At 45.5% G+C, this 20,356-nt stretch overlaps 1 protein-coding gene across 1 annotated transcript; it reads left to right on the forward strand.

Moving 5' to 3' along the window:
• The first annotated feature begins 3,065 nt into the window (after nt 1–3,065).
• On the forward strand, nt 3,066–12,552 carry LOC137536566 (C-signal-like). The gene is made up of 3 exons (XM_068258812.1): nt 3,066–3,399; nt 7,994–8,162; nt 9,884–12,552. Exons 1-3 carry the CDS (start codon nt 3,079–3,081, stop codon nt 10,168–10,170), a joined length of 777 nt encoding a protein of 258 aa, XP_068114913.1. The 5' UTR covers nt 3,066–3,078; the 3' UTR covers nt 10,171–12,552.
• The last annotated feature ends 7,804 nt before the right edge of the window (nt 12,553–20,356 follow it).

Consider the following 20,356-nt stretch of genomic DNA (forward strand, 5'->3'; position numbering starts at 1 on the left):
CATAAAAGGCCTACTGGCTCATTTATATGCACAGACTAACCTTATGCCCTCCTCAGCACACATACGCAGGAGCTGAAAACTGCATACAAAAGAAACATCAGTTCCACACATTGCAATACATAATAGCAGGGACAACCCTAGCCTCATCTACATGGTACAATTTTCCGTTGAGATTGGATCTATTACACGGATCTATTAATTTCCAACTGGTCCAATCGGATTGCATTAGATTTTGCAATAGAATTTTGGGTACTTATCAAAGCAAAATCTATCACAAAATTGATCTGAAACAATTTGGATGTCTACACATGATGCAATTTCTTATTAGATCTATCTAATAGGTCTGTCTATCTGATGGAAAATTGCACCTTGTAGATGAAGCTTTACCTCTCTCTTGAGTTACCCCTTGTGCAAATACTTAGGCTCCATGCGCACTCTGTACATTGTGTTGTGGTAGAAATGCAACACTGATTAGAAGTCAAATCGCACACATACAGTGATAGGTACTTTGAGGCTACTTTCACAGTGGGACGTTACTGTTTGATGCAACGTTAAAGTCGCAACGCAAACTAACAACGCAACGTCCCACAAATTTTACAACGCAACTTTATGCCCTGTTATCGTCGCATACAGTAGGGCATACAGGCAATGAAAAGTATGCTTCTAAGTTATTACTGAGCATGTGCAAACAGTCTAACGGAGCTAATAACGTGTATAACGCACAGCATACAGCACTTTCTAATAATGCTACACGTTACACACAAACGCGACATGTACACTGTGAATGTTGCACAGACTTTGTATTGCTGTGCGTTAGTCCACTTTAAAACGTCGCACTGTGAAAGAGGCCTAAAGCAGAGTTGCCCAACCCTGTCCTCAGGGCCCACCAACAGTACATGTTTTGCAGAAATCCACTGCTGGTGGGCCTTGAGGACAGGGTTGGAGAACACTGCTTTAAAGGGAAGCCAAGGCAGACCCCAGGTAATAAAAGCCATACTCGCCAAAGAAGAGGGAAACCTCTGGATGCTGTAGAGGCATCCTGTGTCCTCCTCGATGGGACCCTCCAGAAGATCCAGGCAGAGCTTCAGGAATGAGCATGGCCATGCTGGACCTGAGTGCAGCGCTCCTGGGTTACTGCGCAGACGAGGCCGTACTCGTCCAGGCAATGGGGAACCGGAGGACACCGTGGGAAGCCTCTACAGGTTCTAGAGGCTTCCCTCTTCCTAGGTAAGTATGCCTTTTTTTTCACCTGTGGTTTGCCTCGGGTACACTTTAAGTTCTACTCTTTTGCCAGGAGCACACCATAAAAATCCAAATTGGGGTGGTTGAGGTGTGATTGGGTGTTAAAATTAAAAAAAATCTGTCCCTCGATGTGGGAGGAAACCAGAGTGCACAGGAGGAACAAAAAAAAACTCCATGCGAATAGTTGTGACTCCTATTTCTACCTGGGATGCAAGTGCTGCAAGGCGATAGAGATACTCACTTTGCTGCCTAATAACAGCCACAACTGAAGCAACAGGGATATGGAGGCTGCCATAATTTGTCTGGCTGTCCTGCTGATCCTTTGCCTCTAATACTTTCAGCCATTGACCCTGCGCAAGCATATTCCTAAATTAATGTCCAGTGCTGCGTAATATGTAGGCGCTTTATAAATACAATAAATAATAATAATAATAATAATATTCAGATCAGGTGTTTAGGGCCCTATTCACAGTGGTCATTTGTGTTGCAGAATAATTCTGCATGTCAACTAGCTGCTTATACAAGTCTATGGGCCTATTCACAGTACTGCACTGTAACTATCTGATACCCGAGGTGACATGTAACGTGATGAAATAGACATGGGTAAGTATGGTGCCTAGCACACAAATAACTATGCTGTGTTCCTTTTTAAGGAACACAGGAGTAAGCGATCAGGCCGAAGGGGGCTGCATGAAGTCCCAGGTATGTATGATTTTTTTTTTCTTTTCATCTCAGGTGCACTTGAAGGGCCCATTTCCACTATAGCGAATCCGCATGCGGTGGCCGCATGCGGATTCGCATAGGCAATGCAAGTGGATGGGGCCGTTTCCACTTGTGCGTCTGCGGGAGCGTTTTTGTGCGTGGCTGAAATCTGCACGGCAGAGCCGTCAGATTTCGCGTGCGAGAGGAATGCACGTGAATCACCACTAATGTATTTTAATAGGGAAATCGCATGCGGGTTGAGCATGCGGTTTTTGACACGAATTCGCATGCGATTTCGCATAGGTATTAATGTTAATTTACACAGGCAGTGACATGGTTAAATACGCATATACCCTTACCTATGCGGAATCGCATGCGAAATCGCGGCAAAAACGCATGCATAATCGCACCCACATGCGATTTCGTCCACGGTGAAATGCAGGCGATTCCGCACCGCACTAGTGGAAACGAGCCCGAAATATTTGTTTTTAGGTTCCCTTTAAGGAAAAATAGGTAGTTTAGTTGCATACATTTAAAAATTGCGCCGGTAGACTTGGGCGCAGGATACAGCCGGGATATGGCTGATCCTGCTTCTGCACAAGTCCGGGCCGTGTTAATTACTATTCCCCCTCCAGGCCGCCATGGATAGTGGGGGAATGATATAAATCGGCTTCCAGCGATTGCTGGAGGCCGAATTATCGTGTTTTTTAAGCAACTTCGGCTCTGTCTTCTGACGACGCCAACGTTACTCACTGAGCGCTGTGTGATGTGATTCCCATTATAGTCTATTGTGTCGTCGGCCTGTGCCCAAATCTAGCAGCGCTAAAAAGCAATGCTCCGGTTTCAGTTGGACTTTTTCAATTATTGTAGATATTTATTACAACTACAAAATGCTTCCTGCAATAAGTTAAATGGGGGGAAGGAATAGCCAGAAACGTTTATCTAGAATGAGTCACGTATGGATTTTAGCCCATTTTGAACTAAAAATCCCCTATTATAGACTAGTAGTATTCTTGACGTGAATGAGACAGCAAAGTTCATGAAGTCTGCACTATTGCAAATATTCCACCAGGTGTCAGCAAATCTCCAGGCATTGCGTAAGGCGGCGCTGACGTCTGTTGAATGACTTGAAGCATGAGCGGAGGAATTGCGCTGGTTCAGGGAGCGAGCAGGGGCATAGGCCTCCAGTTCTGCAAGGCGCTGCTGCAGCCCGGGAATAAGGTCATTGCTACATGCAGGCACCCGCAGTCAGCAGCAGAGCTGCAGGAACTGAAGCGGCAGCATCCAGATCGATTAACCATTATGAAGCTGGATGTAACCAGCACACGAGACATACAGCAATGCGCACAGGAGGTGGAGCAGAGTTTCAACAGGCTGGATTTGTTAATCAATTCATCAGCAATGCTGCACCCTAGTGGCAAGGGAGAGACCAGCCTCAGGGATGTCTCTGCTGAAGTGAGTGTCTAGTGTTTTTTTTTTTTATATAGATAGATATAGGATAATCTAATATTGATACACACACACACAAACACTCACTCTCTCTCTCTCTCACCTGCTCTGGACTGCAACGGATCATTGGAGCAGACAATGAACTATCCGCTTCCACTGTCTGTTGGAGATATGGACTTTTGGCCTAGTGGGAATCGAGCCCAAAGCCTCATACACACATACCAATATCTCAGACCACATTGGGCTCTATTCTCAAAGACTTTCCGCATGCGGTAAAGTACATGCGGGAAGTTTGCACCCAAAATACCGGCAAGTTGGGATTCTCAAAATGTTCCGCATGTTTTTTCCGCATGCGGAAAAAGTGTGATAAAAGTGCGGGATTCATGCGGTAAAATTTCCGCAAAAGTCGGTATTTTCCGCAATAAAAGATCAATTCTCAAAGATGTTCAGGCGCATCATTTCTTCGTTAATTACCGTATTTTTATCACCTACAAGTAGTAGGTGATATATTCCGCATCCCATTGACTTTAATGAAGTGTGGAGGCTTAAAGGATACCACAACTGACATGTGGCATAATGAGATAGACATGGGTATGTACAGTGCCTAGCACACAAATAACTATGCTGTGTTCCTTTTTTTCTTTCTCTGCCTGAAAGAGGTAAATATCAGGTATGTAAGTGGCTGACTCAGTCCTGACTCAGACAGGAAGTGACTACAGTGTGACCTTCACTGATAAGAAATTCCAACTATAAAACACTTTCCTAGAAGAAAATGGCTTCTGAGAGCAAGAAAGAGATAAAAAGGGGGAAATTCTTATCAGTGAGGGTCACACTGTAGTCACTTCCTGTCTGAGTCAGGACTGGGTCAGCCACTTACATACCCGATATTTACCTCTTTCGGGCAGAGAAAGAAAAAAAGGAACACAGCATAGTTATTTGTGTGCTAGGCACTGTACATACCCATGTCTATCTCATTATGCCACATGTCAGTTGTGGTATCCTTTAAGGGCTGTGCTTGGTGGACTTTAACTTTTTTTTTTTTAAACACTTTTTCATGCGACCTTTTTACCGCATGATTCCCGCATGAATAATGCCTGTTTCCGCATCTTTTTTCCCGCATGCGGAAAACATGCGGAAAACATGCGGAAAATATTAGTGAATGTGGAAAAAATGCGGAGTTTACCGCTGGCGGGAATATAGCGGTAACATTTTGCGGAAAATTTGGCTCTTTGAGAATAGAGCCCATTGCAGGGCCAAGGTTGTGTAGATGCGTCACTAGCCTGCAGTCTAGCGCTGTGCTCCGTCGCTTACGGAGCAGTGCAGGAGAGACTTCCTACATTGGGTGGGGTAAAGGCTCTCGGCCATCGTTCAGCCAAAGTGATCCTGCAGGCTAATCGCTGGTCGAGGGGTACACAGGCTAAAACCACTACATAGGCGAACATTCTTGCCCACCTCGGGTGTGTTTAAAGGGATACTGTAGGGGGGTCGGGGGAAAATGAGTTAAAGTTACCCAGGGCTTCTAATGGTCCCCCACAGACATCCTGTGCCCGCGCAGCCACTCCCCAATGCTTCGGCCCCGCCTCTGGTTCACTTCTGGAATTTCAGACTTTAAAGTCTGAAAACCACTGCGCCTGCGTTGCCGTGTCCTCACTGCTGCTGATGTCACCAGAAGCGTACTGTGCAGGCCCAGTATGGTCTGTGCCTGCGCCGTTCGCTCCTGGTGACATCAGGGGGAGCGAGGACACGGCAACGCAAGCGCAGTGGTTTTCAGACTTTAAAGTCTGAAATTCCAGAAGTGAACCAGAGGCGGGGCCGGAGCATCGGTGAGTAGCTGCGCGGGCACAGGATGCCTGCGGGGGACCATTAGAAGCCCCAGGTAAGTTCAACTCATTTTCCCCCGACCCCTCTACAGTATCCCTTTAAGCTAGAGTGTGAACGAAGGCTAGTTTCACACTGGTGCGCTGCATTGCAGTACAACCAAAAATATTTGCAGTGGTGTAAGGCATGCAAAGAGTCAATGCGCACCTTCATTGACTAACACTGTGCACTTCCTGCAACGTTGTGGCGCTAGTACAAATAAGGTGACCCAGTGGTAAACCTAATTATGAAATTCTGCTAATGTAATTGGTTGCTGTTTCAACAGTTCTAGTAATAAGACACCTGCAGTGTGCCAAGGAATTGGTAAGGCGGTGAGTTGGTTGCCTGATGCTGTACTAGTAACCTATTGACAGTAGTAGCTGATTGGATACTAGGTAGGGAAGGAATATTGATGTTGGTTCACTTTAGGGGACCCAGCAGGAAACCTTATAGGGAAATTCAGCTAAAGTGATTGGCTGGACAGCACCCTCTGAAACTGCCAGGTTTGCACCTGCCTAATTCTGTTTAAACAATTATTGTGTACTTTCTGTAAATCCAATAAACTCCATTTCACTTCTCAAATATCACTGTCTGTGTCTCCTATCCTATATAATAAAATCCAAGTGTCTCTGCGTCCGTGTGTGTCCCTGCTCATAACGAACTGCGCAGAGACGCTGAGGGGGAGTGACGTGTGGCTTCAAGGGGCGGACGGGGGCCAACAGGCTGGTGTATGCGCACACAACGGGTGCACGTACAGGGAGTGCAGAATTATTAGGCAAATTAGTATTTTGACCACATCATCTTGTTTATGCATGTTGTCGTACTCCAAGCTGTATAGGCTCGAAAGCCTACTACCAATTAAGCATATTAGGTGATGTGCATCTCTGTAATGAGAAGGGGTGTGGTCTAATGACATCAACACCCTATATCAGGTGTGCATAATTATTAGGCAACTTCCTTTCCTTTGGCAAAATGGGTCAAAAGAAGGACTTGACAGGCTCAGAAAAGTCAAAAATAGTGAGATATGCAAAGGGATGCAGCACTCTTAAAATTGCAAAGCTTCTGGAGCGTGATCATTGAACAATCAAGCGTTTCATTCAAAATAGTCAACAGGGTCGCAAGAAGCGTGTGGAAAAACCAAGGCGCAAAATTACTGCCCATGAACTGAGAAAAGTCAAGCGTGCAGCTGCCAAGATGCCACTTGCCACCAGTTTGGCCATATTTCAGAGCTGCAGCTTCACTGGAGTGCCCAAAAGCACAAGGTGTGCAATACTCAGAGACATGGCCAAGGTAAGAAAGGCTGAAAGACGACCACCACTGAACAAGACACACAAGCTGAAACGTCAAGACTGGGCCAAGAAATATCTCAAGACTGATTTTTCTAAGGTTTTATGGACTGATGAAATGAGAGTGAGTCTTGATGGGCCAGATGGATGGGCCCGTGGCTGGATTGGTAAAGGGCAGAGAGCTCCAGTCCAACTCAGACGCCAGCAAGGTGGAGGTGGAGTACTGGTTTGGGCTGGTATCATCAAAGATGAGCTTGTAGGGCCTTTTCGGGTTGAGGATGGAGTCAAGCTCAACTCCCAGTCCTACTGCCAGTTTCTGGAAGACACCTTCTTCAAGCAGTGGTACAGGAAGAAGTCTGCATCCTTCAAGAAAAACATGACTTTCATGCAGGACAATGCTCCATCACACGCGTCCAAGTACTCCACAGCGTGGCTGGCAAGAAACGGTATAAAAGAAGAAAAACTAATGACATGGCCTCCTTGTTCACCAGATCTGAACCCCATTGAGAACCTGTGGTCCATCATAAAATGTGAGATTTACAAGGAGGGAAAACAGTACACCTCTCTGAACAGTGTCTGGCAGGCTGTGGTTGCTGCTGCACGCAATGTTGATGGTGAACAGATCAAAACACTGACAGAATCCATGGATGGCAGGCTCTTGAGTGTCCTTGCAAAGAAAGGTGGCTATATTGGTCACTGATTTGTTTTTGTTTTGTTTTTGAATGTCAGAGATGTATATTTGTGAATGTTGAGATGTTATATTGGTTTCACTGGTAAAAATAAATAATTGAAATGGGTATATATTTGTTTTTTGTTAAGTTGCCTAATAATTATGCACAGTAATAGTCACCTGCACACACAGATATCCCCCTAAAATAGCTAAAACTAAAAACAAACTAAAAACTACTTTCAAAAATATTCAGCTTTGATATTAATGAGTTTTTTGGGTTCATTGAGAACATGGTTGTTGTTCAATAATAAAATTATTCCTCAAAAATACAACTTGCCTAATAATTTTGCACTCCCTGTACAGTGACTTGCGGTGACGGACCTAGAGCCCGTTTTTTAAACGGGCTTAGGTCAGCTAGTATGATATATTTAACTTGTAACGACCATCGATTTATACAGAAAAATGATGATTAACAAAGGTTGCCCAAACGTTCGCATCCCACTGTATATATAAGGATATACAGTACATGCAGACACAGGCCTATAGAGCAGGGGTAGGGAACCTTGGCTCTCCAGCTGTGATAAAACTACAAATCCCAGCATGCATTTGCATTTATTAATCATGAGTGTGGCTATCAGACTCCTGCAATGCATTGTGGGACTTGTAGTTCCTTAACAGCTGATGAGCCAACGTTCCCTACCCCTGCTATAGAGTGTAATCTGTGGTTCACCTTTCCTGTGCTGATTTTCTGCTTACTTGAGCGTCTTGTCTCTTTCTTTCCCTGCAGGGCCTCTCGCTGACGCTGTCCACCAATACTGTAGGCCCGCTGCTGATGGCAAAGCATTTCTCACCGCTGCTCCTGAAAGGAAATGGGGTGTTTGGAGCACAGTTGCCAAACAAGCACAGTGCCATTTTAATAAATATGAGTGCTAAAGTGGGTTCCATATCTGACAATGGTAAGAATTACTACTGTTTTATAAGCCCTTTCGTTAGTGGAATTGTTATATCCTATGTTGTAACTGTGAGACTTGATAGAAACACTGCACTGTTCAGCCCTCCCCACTGTATTGGGGTTAGCCCAATTGCCCCTGGATGCTGGGTGTGTGTATGAGTGTAGGTGGGTACCCCATGTTAGTGTTTTCTCTGTTCTATCTTATTTTCACCTCAACTATAAAATATTTTCAGCACGTCCTAAACAAAATACGTTGACTTTAAAGTGGTATCAAACTCCGTATTTCCTCTTTGTTTTAAAAGATTATTTATAGCATAAAATCTATTACCACAAATAAAAAAAAATTGTAACAGAACAGCATTCAGGCCCAGTGCACACCAAAAACCTCTAGCAGATCTGCAAACCACTAGAGGTTTTTGAAGCAGATTTCAGAGCTATTCTAGGCATGTTTAGAGAGGTTTTCTAAACATGCCTGGCGTTTTTTGAAGCGTTTTTGTGCAGCAGATTACAAATATTGTTACAGTAAAGCTTTTACTGAACAGCTAATGTAACAAAAACGCCTGGAAAACCGCTCTGATCTAGCGTTTTAGAGCAGTTTGAGCTTTTCCTATACTTTACATTGAGGTAGAAACGCTTCTGCAAACCGCAAAAGTGCTGCTAAAAACCTCAAACCTCTTTTTTGCACCATCCCATTGAAATACATTAGCCAAGCGTTTTCACAGGCGGAAGCGGTTTGCGGAACGCTTCAAGAACTCGGTTTGCACCAGGCCTCAAACAGAGCACTTTGTTCTTCAGTGGTAAGCTCCTTGCTTCAGAGGAAAGCTTCTGGCCGCATCCGAAGATACAACATTATCTTTTGTTTACATTCCTTTGTGAAATACATTTGGTAAACATTAGCAAACTGACAAAACTGAGCTGTACTGAGCAGAGAAGCAGAAAGAGCTGAGAAGGTTTCACTAGATCCCACTTTTAAAGGGACTCCGAGCTCTGAGTAAAAATAAAATTTGAACTTACCCGGGGCTTTCTCCATCCCAGCCCTGGTCGGGACGTCCCACGCCGACCTCCTGGCTCTTCTCCCGGCGGCTGTCCGCATAGCGCGTACAGGCCGGTCCCCCGGGCGACACTGGCGAGTGTCGGGGCTTCTCCTTCCCTATACGTCACGAATGACGTCACACGCCGGCCGCCGCGCGTCATGACGGCGCATGCGCCGTGCTGTCACGCCGGCCGCCGTCATGACGCGAGGCGGCCGGCGTGTGACGTCATTCGTGACGTATAGGGAAGGAGAAGCCCCGACACTCGCCAGTGTCACCCGGGGGCCCGGCCTGTACGCGCTATGCGGACAGCCGCCGGGAGAAGAGCCAGGAGGCCGGCGTGGGACGTCCCGACCAGGGCTGGGATGGAGAAAGCCCCGGGTAAGTTCAAATTTTATTTTTACTCAGAGCTCGGAGTCCCTTTAATATATAAATACAGCAGCCATGCAATAAAATGCAATGGTAGCTATCAGAGCAGATAAACTGTACCTTGGGAACTTGCAATTTGTAAGAAGCAAATATGATAACTTTATGGGTAAAAAAATGGAGGAAAACTGATTTTATTGAATGTTATGTCAGCATTTTATCCCACTATAATAAGCTAACTTCCCTAATTTCACTTTTGTCATTGTAGGCTTTATTTCTGTTGCCCAGGTGACTGTAAAGCATATGTTTTCCCTCTGTCTTCTTTTAGGCCTAGGTGGATGGTACAGTTACAGGATGTCTAAAGCTGCACTCAATATGGCCACCAAGAACCTCTCGGTTGAGCTGGCGAGAGGAAAGAAGAAGGTGATCTGTGTTTCCATGCACCCGGGCACCGTGGACACTGACTTGTCAAGACCGTACCACAAGAACGTCCCTACAGAGAAGCTCTTTTCTTCACAGCTGTCTGTGAACTACCTCATGAAAATTATTGATGGACTCAGCATAGATCAGACTGGAAAATTCTATTCCTGGAATGGCTGTGAAATTCCCTGGTAAAATATTTCTATGCGCACCTTCTCATATTTAATTCTTACAGCATTTTTCAATACTTGTATGTCATTTATTAAAGGGAACCCAAGGTGCTGATCCTCTGCCTATAATACTTTTAGCCATAGACCCAGAGGGCTCGTTCACACTTAAAAAGCAGAAAACTAAGTGCTAGCATTTTGCGCGGGTGATTTTACTGCAATTAGCGTGGAACTGTACACTTCCGCGATTCAAAGTGATCACGATCAGCTCTTTATTAAGCACTGCACCGCGATCGCTCCTGAATCGTGGCAAAAATGCTGCAGGTAGCGCATTTTGCGATTGGCGCTGCCTGCAGATCACTGCCATAGGTTAGAAACGCACTGGCGCTTTAAAAAGCAGTAGCCATTTGGCGATTAGTAGTAATCGCCCTAGTGTCAATGGGCCCTTAACAAGAATGCCGCAGATCAGGTACTCTGACTCGGCTTACTCAGGTTTTACTGGATTAAGCGTATGCTTGCTCCAGGGTTTTGACTCAAACACTACTTATGCCAGAATATCAACAGGGTTGCCAGGCAACTGGCATTGTTTACAAGGAAATAAATATGGCAGCCTCCATATCCTTCTCACCTTCGGGTTCTCACCAATCAAAATCATCAGGAACTGCTTTTGATTGGTGCAATTCCAGTTGCATATAGCTTGCACTAAATTTGCATGCAAGCTGGAATAATCAACATTTTATTGGCCATCTCAAGTCGGTCATAGAAATGGGGCTGTGAGACATACTTTCAAGTATGCCTTTCTTCCGGGGTGACTGCGCAAGTTGGGCGGTAACACAGTGCATGCAGTGCATTACAGTGCTGGGACCTGCCGCAAGGCGTACATGTGATAGCGATGCAATGTACCACTCCTAGTGTAAAAGGGGCTCCAAGGCTATAGGTAATAGGCTCCAGGAGCCAGTTGTTGGAAATTGGGCTGTGATATGCTTATCATGAATAAATTGCATTGATGCCTGCAGCTTCCATTTACTGGCAGCTTATCAAGGACCCTGTAGCATATATCATCTAAGGGCCTCTTTTCCACGGACAGTTGATGGGTAGTGAAATGCCTCTCAAACGCTCACAACTGCCTGCTGCTGTCTGGTAACTGCTTGTTGAGCACACAGTTCAACTGTTCGTGGAAAAGAGGCCTAAGATGTCAGAAAGTGTGTAAGAACAAGGCTAGGTTCGCAATTGGGGCTTAAACTGCCCAATTCACAGAATGGGCCAACATGTTGACAGATCCTAAGTTAAAGGGAACCTAAACTGAGAAGGATATGGATGTTTTCTTTTAAACAACACCAGTGGCTTGGCAGGCCTACTGATCTCTTTGGTTGCAGTAGTGGCTGAATCACACACCTGATACAAGCATGCAGCTAATCCAGTCTGACTTCAGTCAGAGCACCTGATCTGCATGCTTGTTTAGGGGCTGCGGCTAAAAGTATTAGGCCCAGTGCACACCAAAAAGCACTAGCATAATCGCAAACGCTTAGCGCTTTTTGAAGCGATTTTTAGTGCCTAGTGATTTCCTAAACATGCCCAGCGTTTTTTTGGAGCGTTTTGGTGTAGCAGTTTTATATTTTGTTACAGTAGAGCTGTAACTGAACACCTTTTGAAACAAAAACTCTTGGAAAATAGCTCTGATCTGGCGCTTTTTAGAGCAAATTTCCACCTTCCCAAACATAACATTGAGGCTGAATAGCCTCAGAAATCAGCAAAAATGCTGCAGGACCCGAGTTTGCTTTTGGGAAAAAAACACATCGCTCTAGTTTGCTCCCTGCCATTCAAATACATTGGCCAAGCGTTTTTTGAAGCGCAAGCGTTTTAAAGAGCACTCGGAAGCACTCTTGGTGTGCACCAGCCCTTAGAGACACAGGATCAACAGGAGAGTCAGGCAACTGGTATTTTAAAAGGAAAAATCCATATGCTTCTCAGTTTAGGTTCCCTACAGCAGTGTTTCTCAACATTTTATTGGTATGTACCCCTTTTAAAACCCTGTAGTCAGCAAGTACCCCCTAGCATAGTAAACATTATCAAAAGTACCCCTTGACAAATATATATTTCATCCTAGTACATGATAATTGGATCTAAACAATTTACAAGCATTTACTATTGCTTTTAATTAGCACAAATACTACCGTAATTTGGTGTTGTTTGAATAAGATTTATCCTTTTCTAAAACTCTAAATTTGTTATTCTTGGTTAAGTAGATCAAGCCAGAGTACCCCCTGGAACCTTTAGAAGTACCCCCTGGGGTACGCGTACCACACGTTGAGAACCTTTAAGAAGGGCAAAAAATCTGATCCAGGAAATTATAGACCTGTAAGCTTAACATCAGTTGTATGCAAACTATTTGAGGGGTTACTAAGAGATACTATACATGACTTCATAGTAGAAAATAATCTTATTTCTCAGCATCAACATGGGTTTACTAAAGACAGGTCCTGTTTGACTAACATGCTCAGCTTTTATGAGGTAGTGAATGCTAATATGGATATTGGGAATGCTGTAGATGTGATATACTTGGACTTTGCAAAGGCCTTCGACACTGGTTCCTACAGAAGTCTGGTGCAAAAGTTGAGGATGCAAGGACTGGGGAAGAGTTTGTGTGCATGGATAGGGAACTGGCTAATGGACAGAAAACAAAGAGTTGTGGTCAATGGATCGTACTCAAAATGGGAGACTGTTAGCAGTGGGGTCCCACAGGGGTCTGTACTGGGTCCAGTGCTCTTCAATTTATTTATTAATGACCTAGTAGATGCAGTAGTGAGCAATGTTGCTATTTTTGCAGATGATACAAAATTGTGCAGAATCATCAACTCTCAGGAAGATAGTGTCATATTGCAACAGGATCTGGATAGGATGGCTATATGGGCACATAAATGGCAGATGAAATTCAATGTTGACAAATGTAAAGTCATGCATTTTGGTCGTACCAATGGTCTAGCACCATACAAAATAAATGGGATACAGTTGGGAACATCAAACTTGGAGAAGGACTTAGGAGTACTCATCGACAACAAGTTAAATAATCGTACTCAATGCCAAGCCGCTGCAGCTAAAGCGAACAAAATTTTGGGATGCATTAAAAGGGAAATAAAAACTCGAGATGCTAGCATAATATTGCCCCTGTTTAACTCTCTAGTAAGGCCACATCTGGAATATGGAATTCAGTTCTGGGCACCACATTACAAAAAAGATATTGCAGTTTTAGAGCAGGTGCAGAGACGAGCTACAAAATTGATACGTGGGATGGAAGGTCTCGCTTACCAAGAAAAGTTAGATAAACTGGGTTTATTTAGTTTAGAGAAAAGACGCCTTAGAGGAGATCTAATTAACATGTATAAATACATTAGAGGGCAATATAATAGCTTGGCGGATGAGCTTTTTGTCCCTAGGCCTTCTCAAAGGACTAGAGGACATGAGCTGCGCATGGAGGAAAAACGTTTTAGCCATTTATTTAGGAAAGGGTTCTTTACAGTAAGAGTGGTTAAGATGTGGAATGCATTGCCACAGGAAGTCGTTATGGCAAACTCTATCCCTGCATTTAAAGGGGGCTTAGATGCTTTCCTTGCGTTGAAAGACATCCATGGCTACAATTACTAGGTTATGCCTAATGATGTTGATCCAGGGATTTTATCTGATTGCCATCTGGATTCAGGAAGGAATTTTTCCCATTTGGGGCTAATTGGACCATGCCTGGTGGGGTTTTTTTCGCCTTCCTCTGGATCAACAGGGGTATGTGGGGGACGGGCTGGAGTTGTACTTTGTACTGGTTGAACTCGATGGACGTATGTCTTTTTTCAGCCAAAATAACTATGTAACTATGTAACCTACGCCCTACAGGTAGTCCCTACTTAACGAATGAGATGGTATCTGTAGGTTTGTTCATAAGTTTAATTTTCATGTAAGGCGCAATCAGTGTCCTCTGTCCCTGTGCCACTCTGTATCTCCAGTGTCCTTCTCTGTCCTCCCTGTGTCTCCAATATCCCTCTCTGTCCCCCCCCCCCCCCCCCCTGTGCCTCCACTGTCCTCCCCTGTGTCTCCAGTATCCCTCTCTGTCCCCCCCCCCCCCTTTGCCTCCACTGTCCTTCCCTGTGTCTCCAGTATCCCTCTCTGTCCCCCCCAGTGCCTCCGCTGTGCTACCATGTGTCTCCAATATCCCTCTCTGTCCCCCCCCCCCCCCCCCTGTGCCTCCACTGTGCTACCATGTGTCTCCAATATCCCTCTCTGCCCCCCCCCCCTGTGCCTCCACTGTGCTACCATGTGTCTCCAATATCCCTCTCTGTCCCCCCCCCCCCCCTGTGCCTCCACTGTGCTACCATGTGTCTCCAATATCCCTCTCTGTCCCCCCCCCCCTGTGCCTCCACTGTGCTACCATGTGTCTCCAATATCCCTCTCTGTCCCCCCCTGTGCCTCCACTGTGCTACCATGTGTCTCCAATATCCCTCTCTGTCCCCCCCTGTGCCTCCACTGTGCTACCATGTGTCTCCAATATCCCTCTCTGTCCCCCCCCCCTGTGCCTCCACTGTGCTACCATGTGTCTCCAATATCCCTCTCTGTCCCCCCCCCCCCCCTGTGCCTCCACTGTGCTACCATGTGTCTCCAATATCCCTCTCTGTCCCCCCCTGTGCCTCCACTGTGCTACCATGTGTCTCCAATATCCCTCTCTGTCCCCCCCCGTGCCTCCACTGTGCTACCATGTGTCTCCAATATCCCTCTCTGTCCCCCCCCTGTGCCTCCACTGTGCTACCATATGTCTCCAATATCCCTCTCTGCCCCCCCCCTCCCTGTGCCTCCACTGTGCTACCATGTGTCTCCAATATCCCTCTCTGTCGCCCCCCTCCCCCCCCCCCCCCCTGTGCCTCCACTGTGCTACCATGTGTCACCAATATCCCTCTCTGTCCCCCCCTGTGCCTCCACTGTGCTACCATGTGTCTCCAATATCCCTCTCTGTGTCCCCCCCCCCCCCCCTGTGCGGTTTACTCACCACTGAATATGTCCAACAAGCTCTGTCTTCTCCTCCTTTAAAGTGGACCTGAACTCTTGCACAGGACAGAAGGAAAACGGAGAAAGGCAACCTGTATGTATTTAGAGAGTTTAGCCTGTCTAATTCCCCCACATCTGTGACTAATCACAGGTGTAATTTGATCTGTCAGCTCAGGACTCTCCCCTGCCATGGAAAAGCAGCTAATATGTAAACACAGGATGTTGACAATATGTCTGCTTCCATGAAAGGAGGAAGTAGACACACTGCAGATTATTGCAGGATTTGTATCAGCTGTAACAAAAAAAATGTTTTTCTTTAAAGGGAACCTGAAGTGAGTAAAATTGAAAGTAAACACATGACGTAGACTACACAGGATATAAGTATGACCTGTGTATGGTTATTTTGACTTTTTATTTTCAGTTCAGGTTCTCTTTAAAGGTTATTATGCTGTTGCATATCTTTTTTTACAGCAGAGAGGAAGTTCTAAGCTCAGATCCGCTTTAATGTGGAAGTGACATGATTGCAACAGGCAGTTTGTTTGTATCGGCGGGTTGTTTGTAACTCGGGATGTATGTAACCCGGGGACTACCTGCATAGGATTTGCTTAGACATATACTGAAATGTTAGTTCTGACCATTATATTCGTTGCTGTGGCAGAACGCAAAATCCCAACTGTCACATTTTTTTTTCTTTGGACACCAGATGGAAGTCATGCTATATATGACATGTTTTACAACATACACAATGGAAGCAGTGTGAACATGGGAGTCGAGCCATGGCTGGTCATATCGGATCTTATTTGCTTTTAGACACACTATGCACTATTAGCACTTTGATAGTGGTTTTGACATACCGGTATTGCTTGTATTTAGGTTGGGTGCCTTGATGTTTGATAGAAGGTTTTCTATATAGAAACTTTAATAAATGTAACTAGTTTGCAATACATGAAAAATGTTTCCCCATCTATGTTTATCTTTCTATTGTAACATGGAATTGTTTTAAAGCAGACCCAGACTTTTGCACAGCACACAATGGAAAGTCTTTTTTCCACATATAGTTGCTGAAGAAATTCACCTCACTGTGTTCTTTGTTTGTTTAGGCTGTCTAATTAGTTCTTAAGCGAGTGTTCAGTACTCACCGCAAACGTAAAACCAAGTAAAATGTTTTTTTTAGGGTTTCCATAAATCGTAATGAAGAAGTTTATCTTTTTTTCCCTAAAGCTTATCATGCTGTGGCTAGTCTTTTAGCCCAGAGAGGAAGTTCTGCTCTAAAAACTACAGCCACTCTTCGAAAAGTTCTGCGTCCATCGAAAGTCAAAGAAATCTCTTCCACCTTTCCGTTTTGCGTGGAGGAGAGTTAGAATTCAGGTCAAACTTTTATTGCTGTCTATGTTATCTGCTCAGGGGACCACAAGGGCTCATGTTACACTCATGCAGGCTGCAGGCACAATGGAATTAATAAAAAATCCAGTGAAGCAACTGACACCAGTAAAACCGCATCTCCTACTTTGCTATTAAAACTAGTAACTATATTCTTCCTGCAGTCGGACTTTAAAGAAGATCTGTAAACATTTTTTTTTTTTAAAATAGCCCCTTTAGTGGAAGCCTCTGGATCCTAATGAGGCCTCCCTTATGCTCTTCACTCTGCGGGATCCAGCGCTGGAAGCCCCCAAACACTGGAGAGGTAAATATTTACCTCCCGCGATCCTGCATAGGCACAGTAGCGGTTTACCGATCGGGATCATGCGGAAATAGCCGAGCCCGGCCGTGTCCACTCTACTGCGCCTGCGCGAGTCACCTGTGCAGTAGGGTGGACCCAATCAGGCTTGGCTATTTGCGGATGAGCCTGATCGGAAAGCCGCTACTGTGCCTGTGCAGGATCGCGGTAGGTAAATATTGCAGGCGCTTCTGCGCGACATTCTTGTCGGCTGTATTTTCTGGGGAGACGGCACTGGATCCCTGAGGCATAGGATAATGGGGGAAGCCCCATTAGGATCCTCCCAAGGTAAGTACCCCCGGGGGCTGTTTTTTTTTCTTTTTGTTAAAGAGAACCAGAGATGAAGCACCCTCTTGTATTTTACCTTATAAATCAGTGGGAACATGACAGTAAACACCTAATCTGCCCTTTGTTTCATTGTTCTCTGTGTAATCAGACTGTTATCACCTCTGATAAAAACCCCCGACTGAGAAGTCAGGCTGCTCCGTCTAGCTTTGCTACAGAAAGATTATAGCTAAGTCTGTCTTCTGTGGTGTTATTTCAAGCCCAAGCCTGCCCCCTTGTGGCTTTGCTATAATGACTCAGCAATAATCATTCCCAGCAAAGCCAGATTTAATTGCTCAGTCTGGGATTCTTGTGACTGCTGATAACAGACACTTTTAGCAGTGAGGACGAAACAGACAGCATGGTAAGTGTTTTCTCTAATGTTCTTACTGATATATATGGTAAAATACACAAGGGTGCTTCCTCTCTGGTTCCCTTTAAAGATTCCCTTTAAATCCTCTGATCAATCATTTCATTAATCCTATTGAATTAGTGACATTAGTGATCTGGTTCCTACAAAGACATGTCAGAAGACAACACAGCTAATGCAACATACTATTTGCCTATCACTCAGACTTCACTACTCAGAGCTGCCACTAGATGTCACTTTACACACATTATTCTACTGATTGCCCATGCATACACAGTACAATCTCTTGCATATGGAAGTTTATCCTGTATCTGCTCAGTCCTGTCAGGTCGTGGACTCCACAGGATGTCAGATGGTATATTGGTATCTAGATTAGCAGCAGATCTTGATGGTGCCCATACGTTGGCCAATGGTCAGCTGATTCGACCATCAGATAGATCCCGCTCTCTTTTTGCACTAAACTGGCAGCAATCGTTTATGGTCAGGAGGGAGCTATTGCTGCCAGTTTAGTGCAAACAGATTATTGGAAATCTGTGCAGCAGCTTCTGCATGCCTGGCCCCCCAGATCCCCCCCCATGACACCCAAGGGAGCCCAAGGACTACATGCGGCTAGAGAAAGCCCCAGGTAAGTATAAATCCTTTTGATGTCAGTGTCACTCTCAGGTAATTTGACTGTTCACTTTCTGCTTTATGTATCACCCAGAGGTCACCCATAGGCAGGTGCTTCTGTAGTAAGGTAATCAGAGTTATTCACTTCATTTGTAGGTGGTTTTAAGGTGCGTACACACCTCTTGACTTTATGTCAACCGTCGGGGATCGGCGACATTGCTGGCTGGCCTGTACAGATGCATATCAGATATGTATCTGACAATGTATTCTATTGCTAAGCAGGGGGGCGGAGGGACGACTGAGTGATGCATGTGTGACATCACACAGTGGGCGGGACAGATCGGCCATCGTGGGGGTAAGTTGCTGTGCCGAGCAGATGGCTCTAGGGTTGGGGTCGGCAGACACTGTACACACGTCTTTGTCAGGCCTGTGTACGGACCTTTAGGCTGGTTTCACAGTGGGACGTTACAGGCGCACGTTAGAGCAGCCTGTAACGCAGCCCACCGCACAGCAATGAAAAATCAATGGGCTGTTCACAGTGCCCACGTTGCGTTACATAGTAACGCTGCGCCACCAGACAACGTACTGCATGCAGTACTTTCTAAGTAGAGCCGCGTTAGACTGCTTGCACATGCTCAGTACGGGTGTTTTTTTTTTTTTTTTTTGGGGGCGGAGAGGAGGCAGGGAGAGGCCGCTACGTAGCCAGGCACATGGCTACTTAATATTCACTGCACTTGCAGTGTTTTCTTCTTGGAGCGGCCGCTGATTGGCTGGCGGGACCACGTGATGCGGAGAGCTCCGCTCACGTGGTCTCCGCAGTGCCTCCAACAGAGCAGGCGCACCAAGAGCTGCTTGTAACGCGGCTCTTGGTAGCGTCCTGCTCCAACACCACCAGGCTTTGCGTTAGAGGCACGTTATGCGACCTTAACGTCCTGGTGTGAAACCAGCCTAAATGTGACTGATTTGTGTGTACATTCACATAATCTATTTACTCCAGCCAGCAAAAGCCAAGTGATGTTATTATGTAGATGTTAAAGGTTTAAGAGATTCAATATGGACTCCGTCCAGTCTATTATTAAAGTGATGCATAAAAAAGATGAGATGATGTTATTAGATCTAGTGTAGACTTTTTTTTTTTATCTTCCAGTTGCTCTGTCTCACCAGAAGTGTTTGTATTTCAATGGAAGTCCTTCTTTTGATTGCTGTTCTCCAAAGGAGAGGCCATCATCTATGTCGCCATCTATACCATACATATCTATCTACACCACGCAAGTGGTTTCCTCACTTTGCATTATGTTTGGCCCATTCTAGACCACCAGGGACGCTAAATTGGAGGTGAAGGAACAGGAGACACCAGACAACTGTACAGGGGGGAATGGGGGGGGGAGGGGGTGGGATCACTAGACACCACGGAGCTGTATAGGAGAGGGGGGCCACTAGACACCAGAGAACTGTATAGAGGAGGGGGCCACTAGACACCAGGGAGATGTATAGGGGAGGGGGCCACTAGACACCAGGGAGCTGTATAGGGAGGGAGGGGGGGTCACTAGACACCAGAGAGCTGTATAGAGGAGGGGGCCACTAGACACCAGGGAGCTGTATAGGGGAGGGAGGACTACTAAACACCAGGGAATTATAAAAGGGAGGGAGGACCAGTAGACGCCAGGGAACTGTATAGGGGAGGAAGGGAGTGAGGAGGACCACTAGACACCAGGGAACTTTATAGTGCCACTAAACACCAGGGAACTGTATAGGGAAGGGAGAGAGTCCATTACACACCAGGAAACTTTATAAGGGAGGGAGGTGGCCATTTTATACATTGAGGTTGGTCCTCGACTTAATCCCAGTGTTCAATTTTGGCTCGCTTTGTGTTTGTTTGACAACGCTGATCTAGACAAAATGTTGCTTTTCCACCATACCTGAAAGATCCTCGTCCGTCACCTTTTCATTTCATACCAAACACTTTAGCAGTTTGGTTGGAAAATACATCTTTAGTCAACTGGTCCAGTCGCTAGAAATTATCTTTTTGAGCACCGCCACTGAAGGCTGTACTCACATGCACGGACTACAACTCCCAGCATACATTATGATTTTGCCGTGAACTTCGAAATGCAGCACAGCTGCAGTCTCTCCTGGGAAAGATGGCGGATCCCATACGGAAGAGGACCC

This window comes from Hyperolius riggenbachi, chromosome 10, assembly GCF_040937935.1.
Source record: "Hyperolius riggenbachi isolate aHypRig1 chromosome 10, aHypRig1.pri, whole genome shotgun sequence".
In the NCBI taxonomy this organism is placed as follows: Eukaryota; Metazoa; Chordata; class Amphibia; order Anura; family Hyperoliidae; genus Hyperolius; species Hyperolius riggenbachi.

Coding starts and splice junctions, on each gene's coding strand:
- LOC137536566 (XM_068258812.1), top strand. CDS start 3,079: ATGAGCGGAGGAATTGCGCTGGTTCAGGGAGCGAGCAGGGGCATAGGC. Junction 3,400..7,993: donor TCAGGGATGTCTCTGCTGAA/GTGAGTGTCTAG, acceptor CTTTCCCTGCAG/GGCCTCTCGCTGACGCTGTC. Junction 8,163..9,883: donor GGGTTCCATATCTGACAATG/GTAAGAATTACT, acceptor GTCTTCTTTTAG/GCCTAGGTGGATGGTACAGT.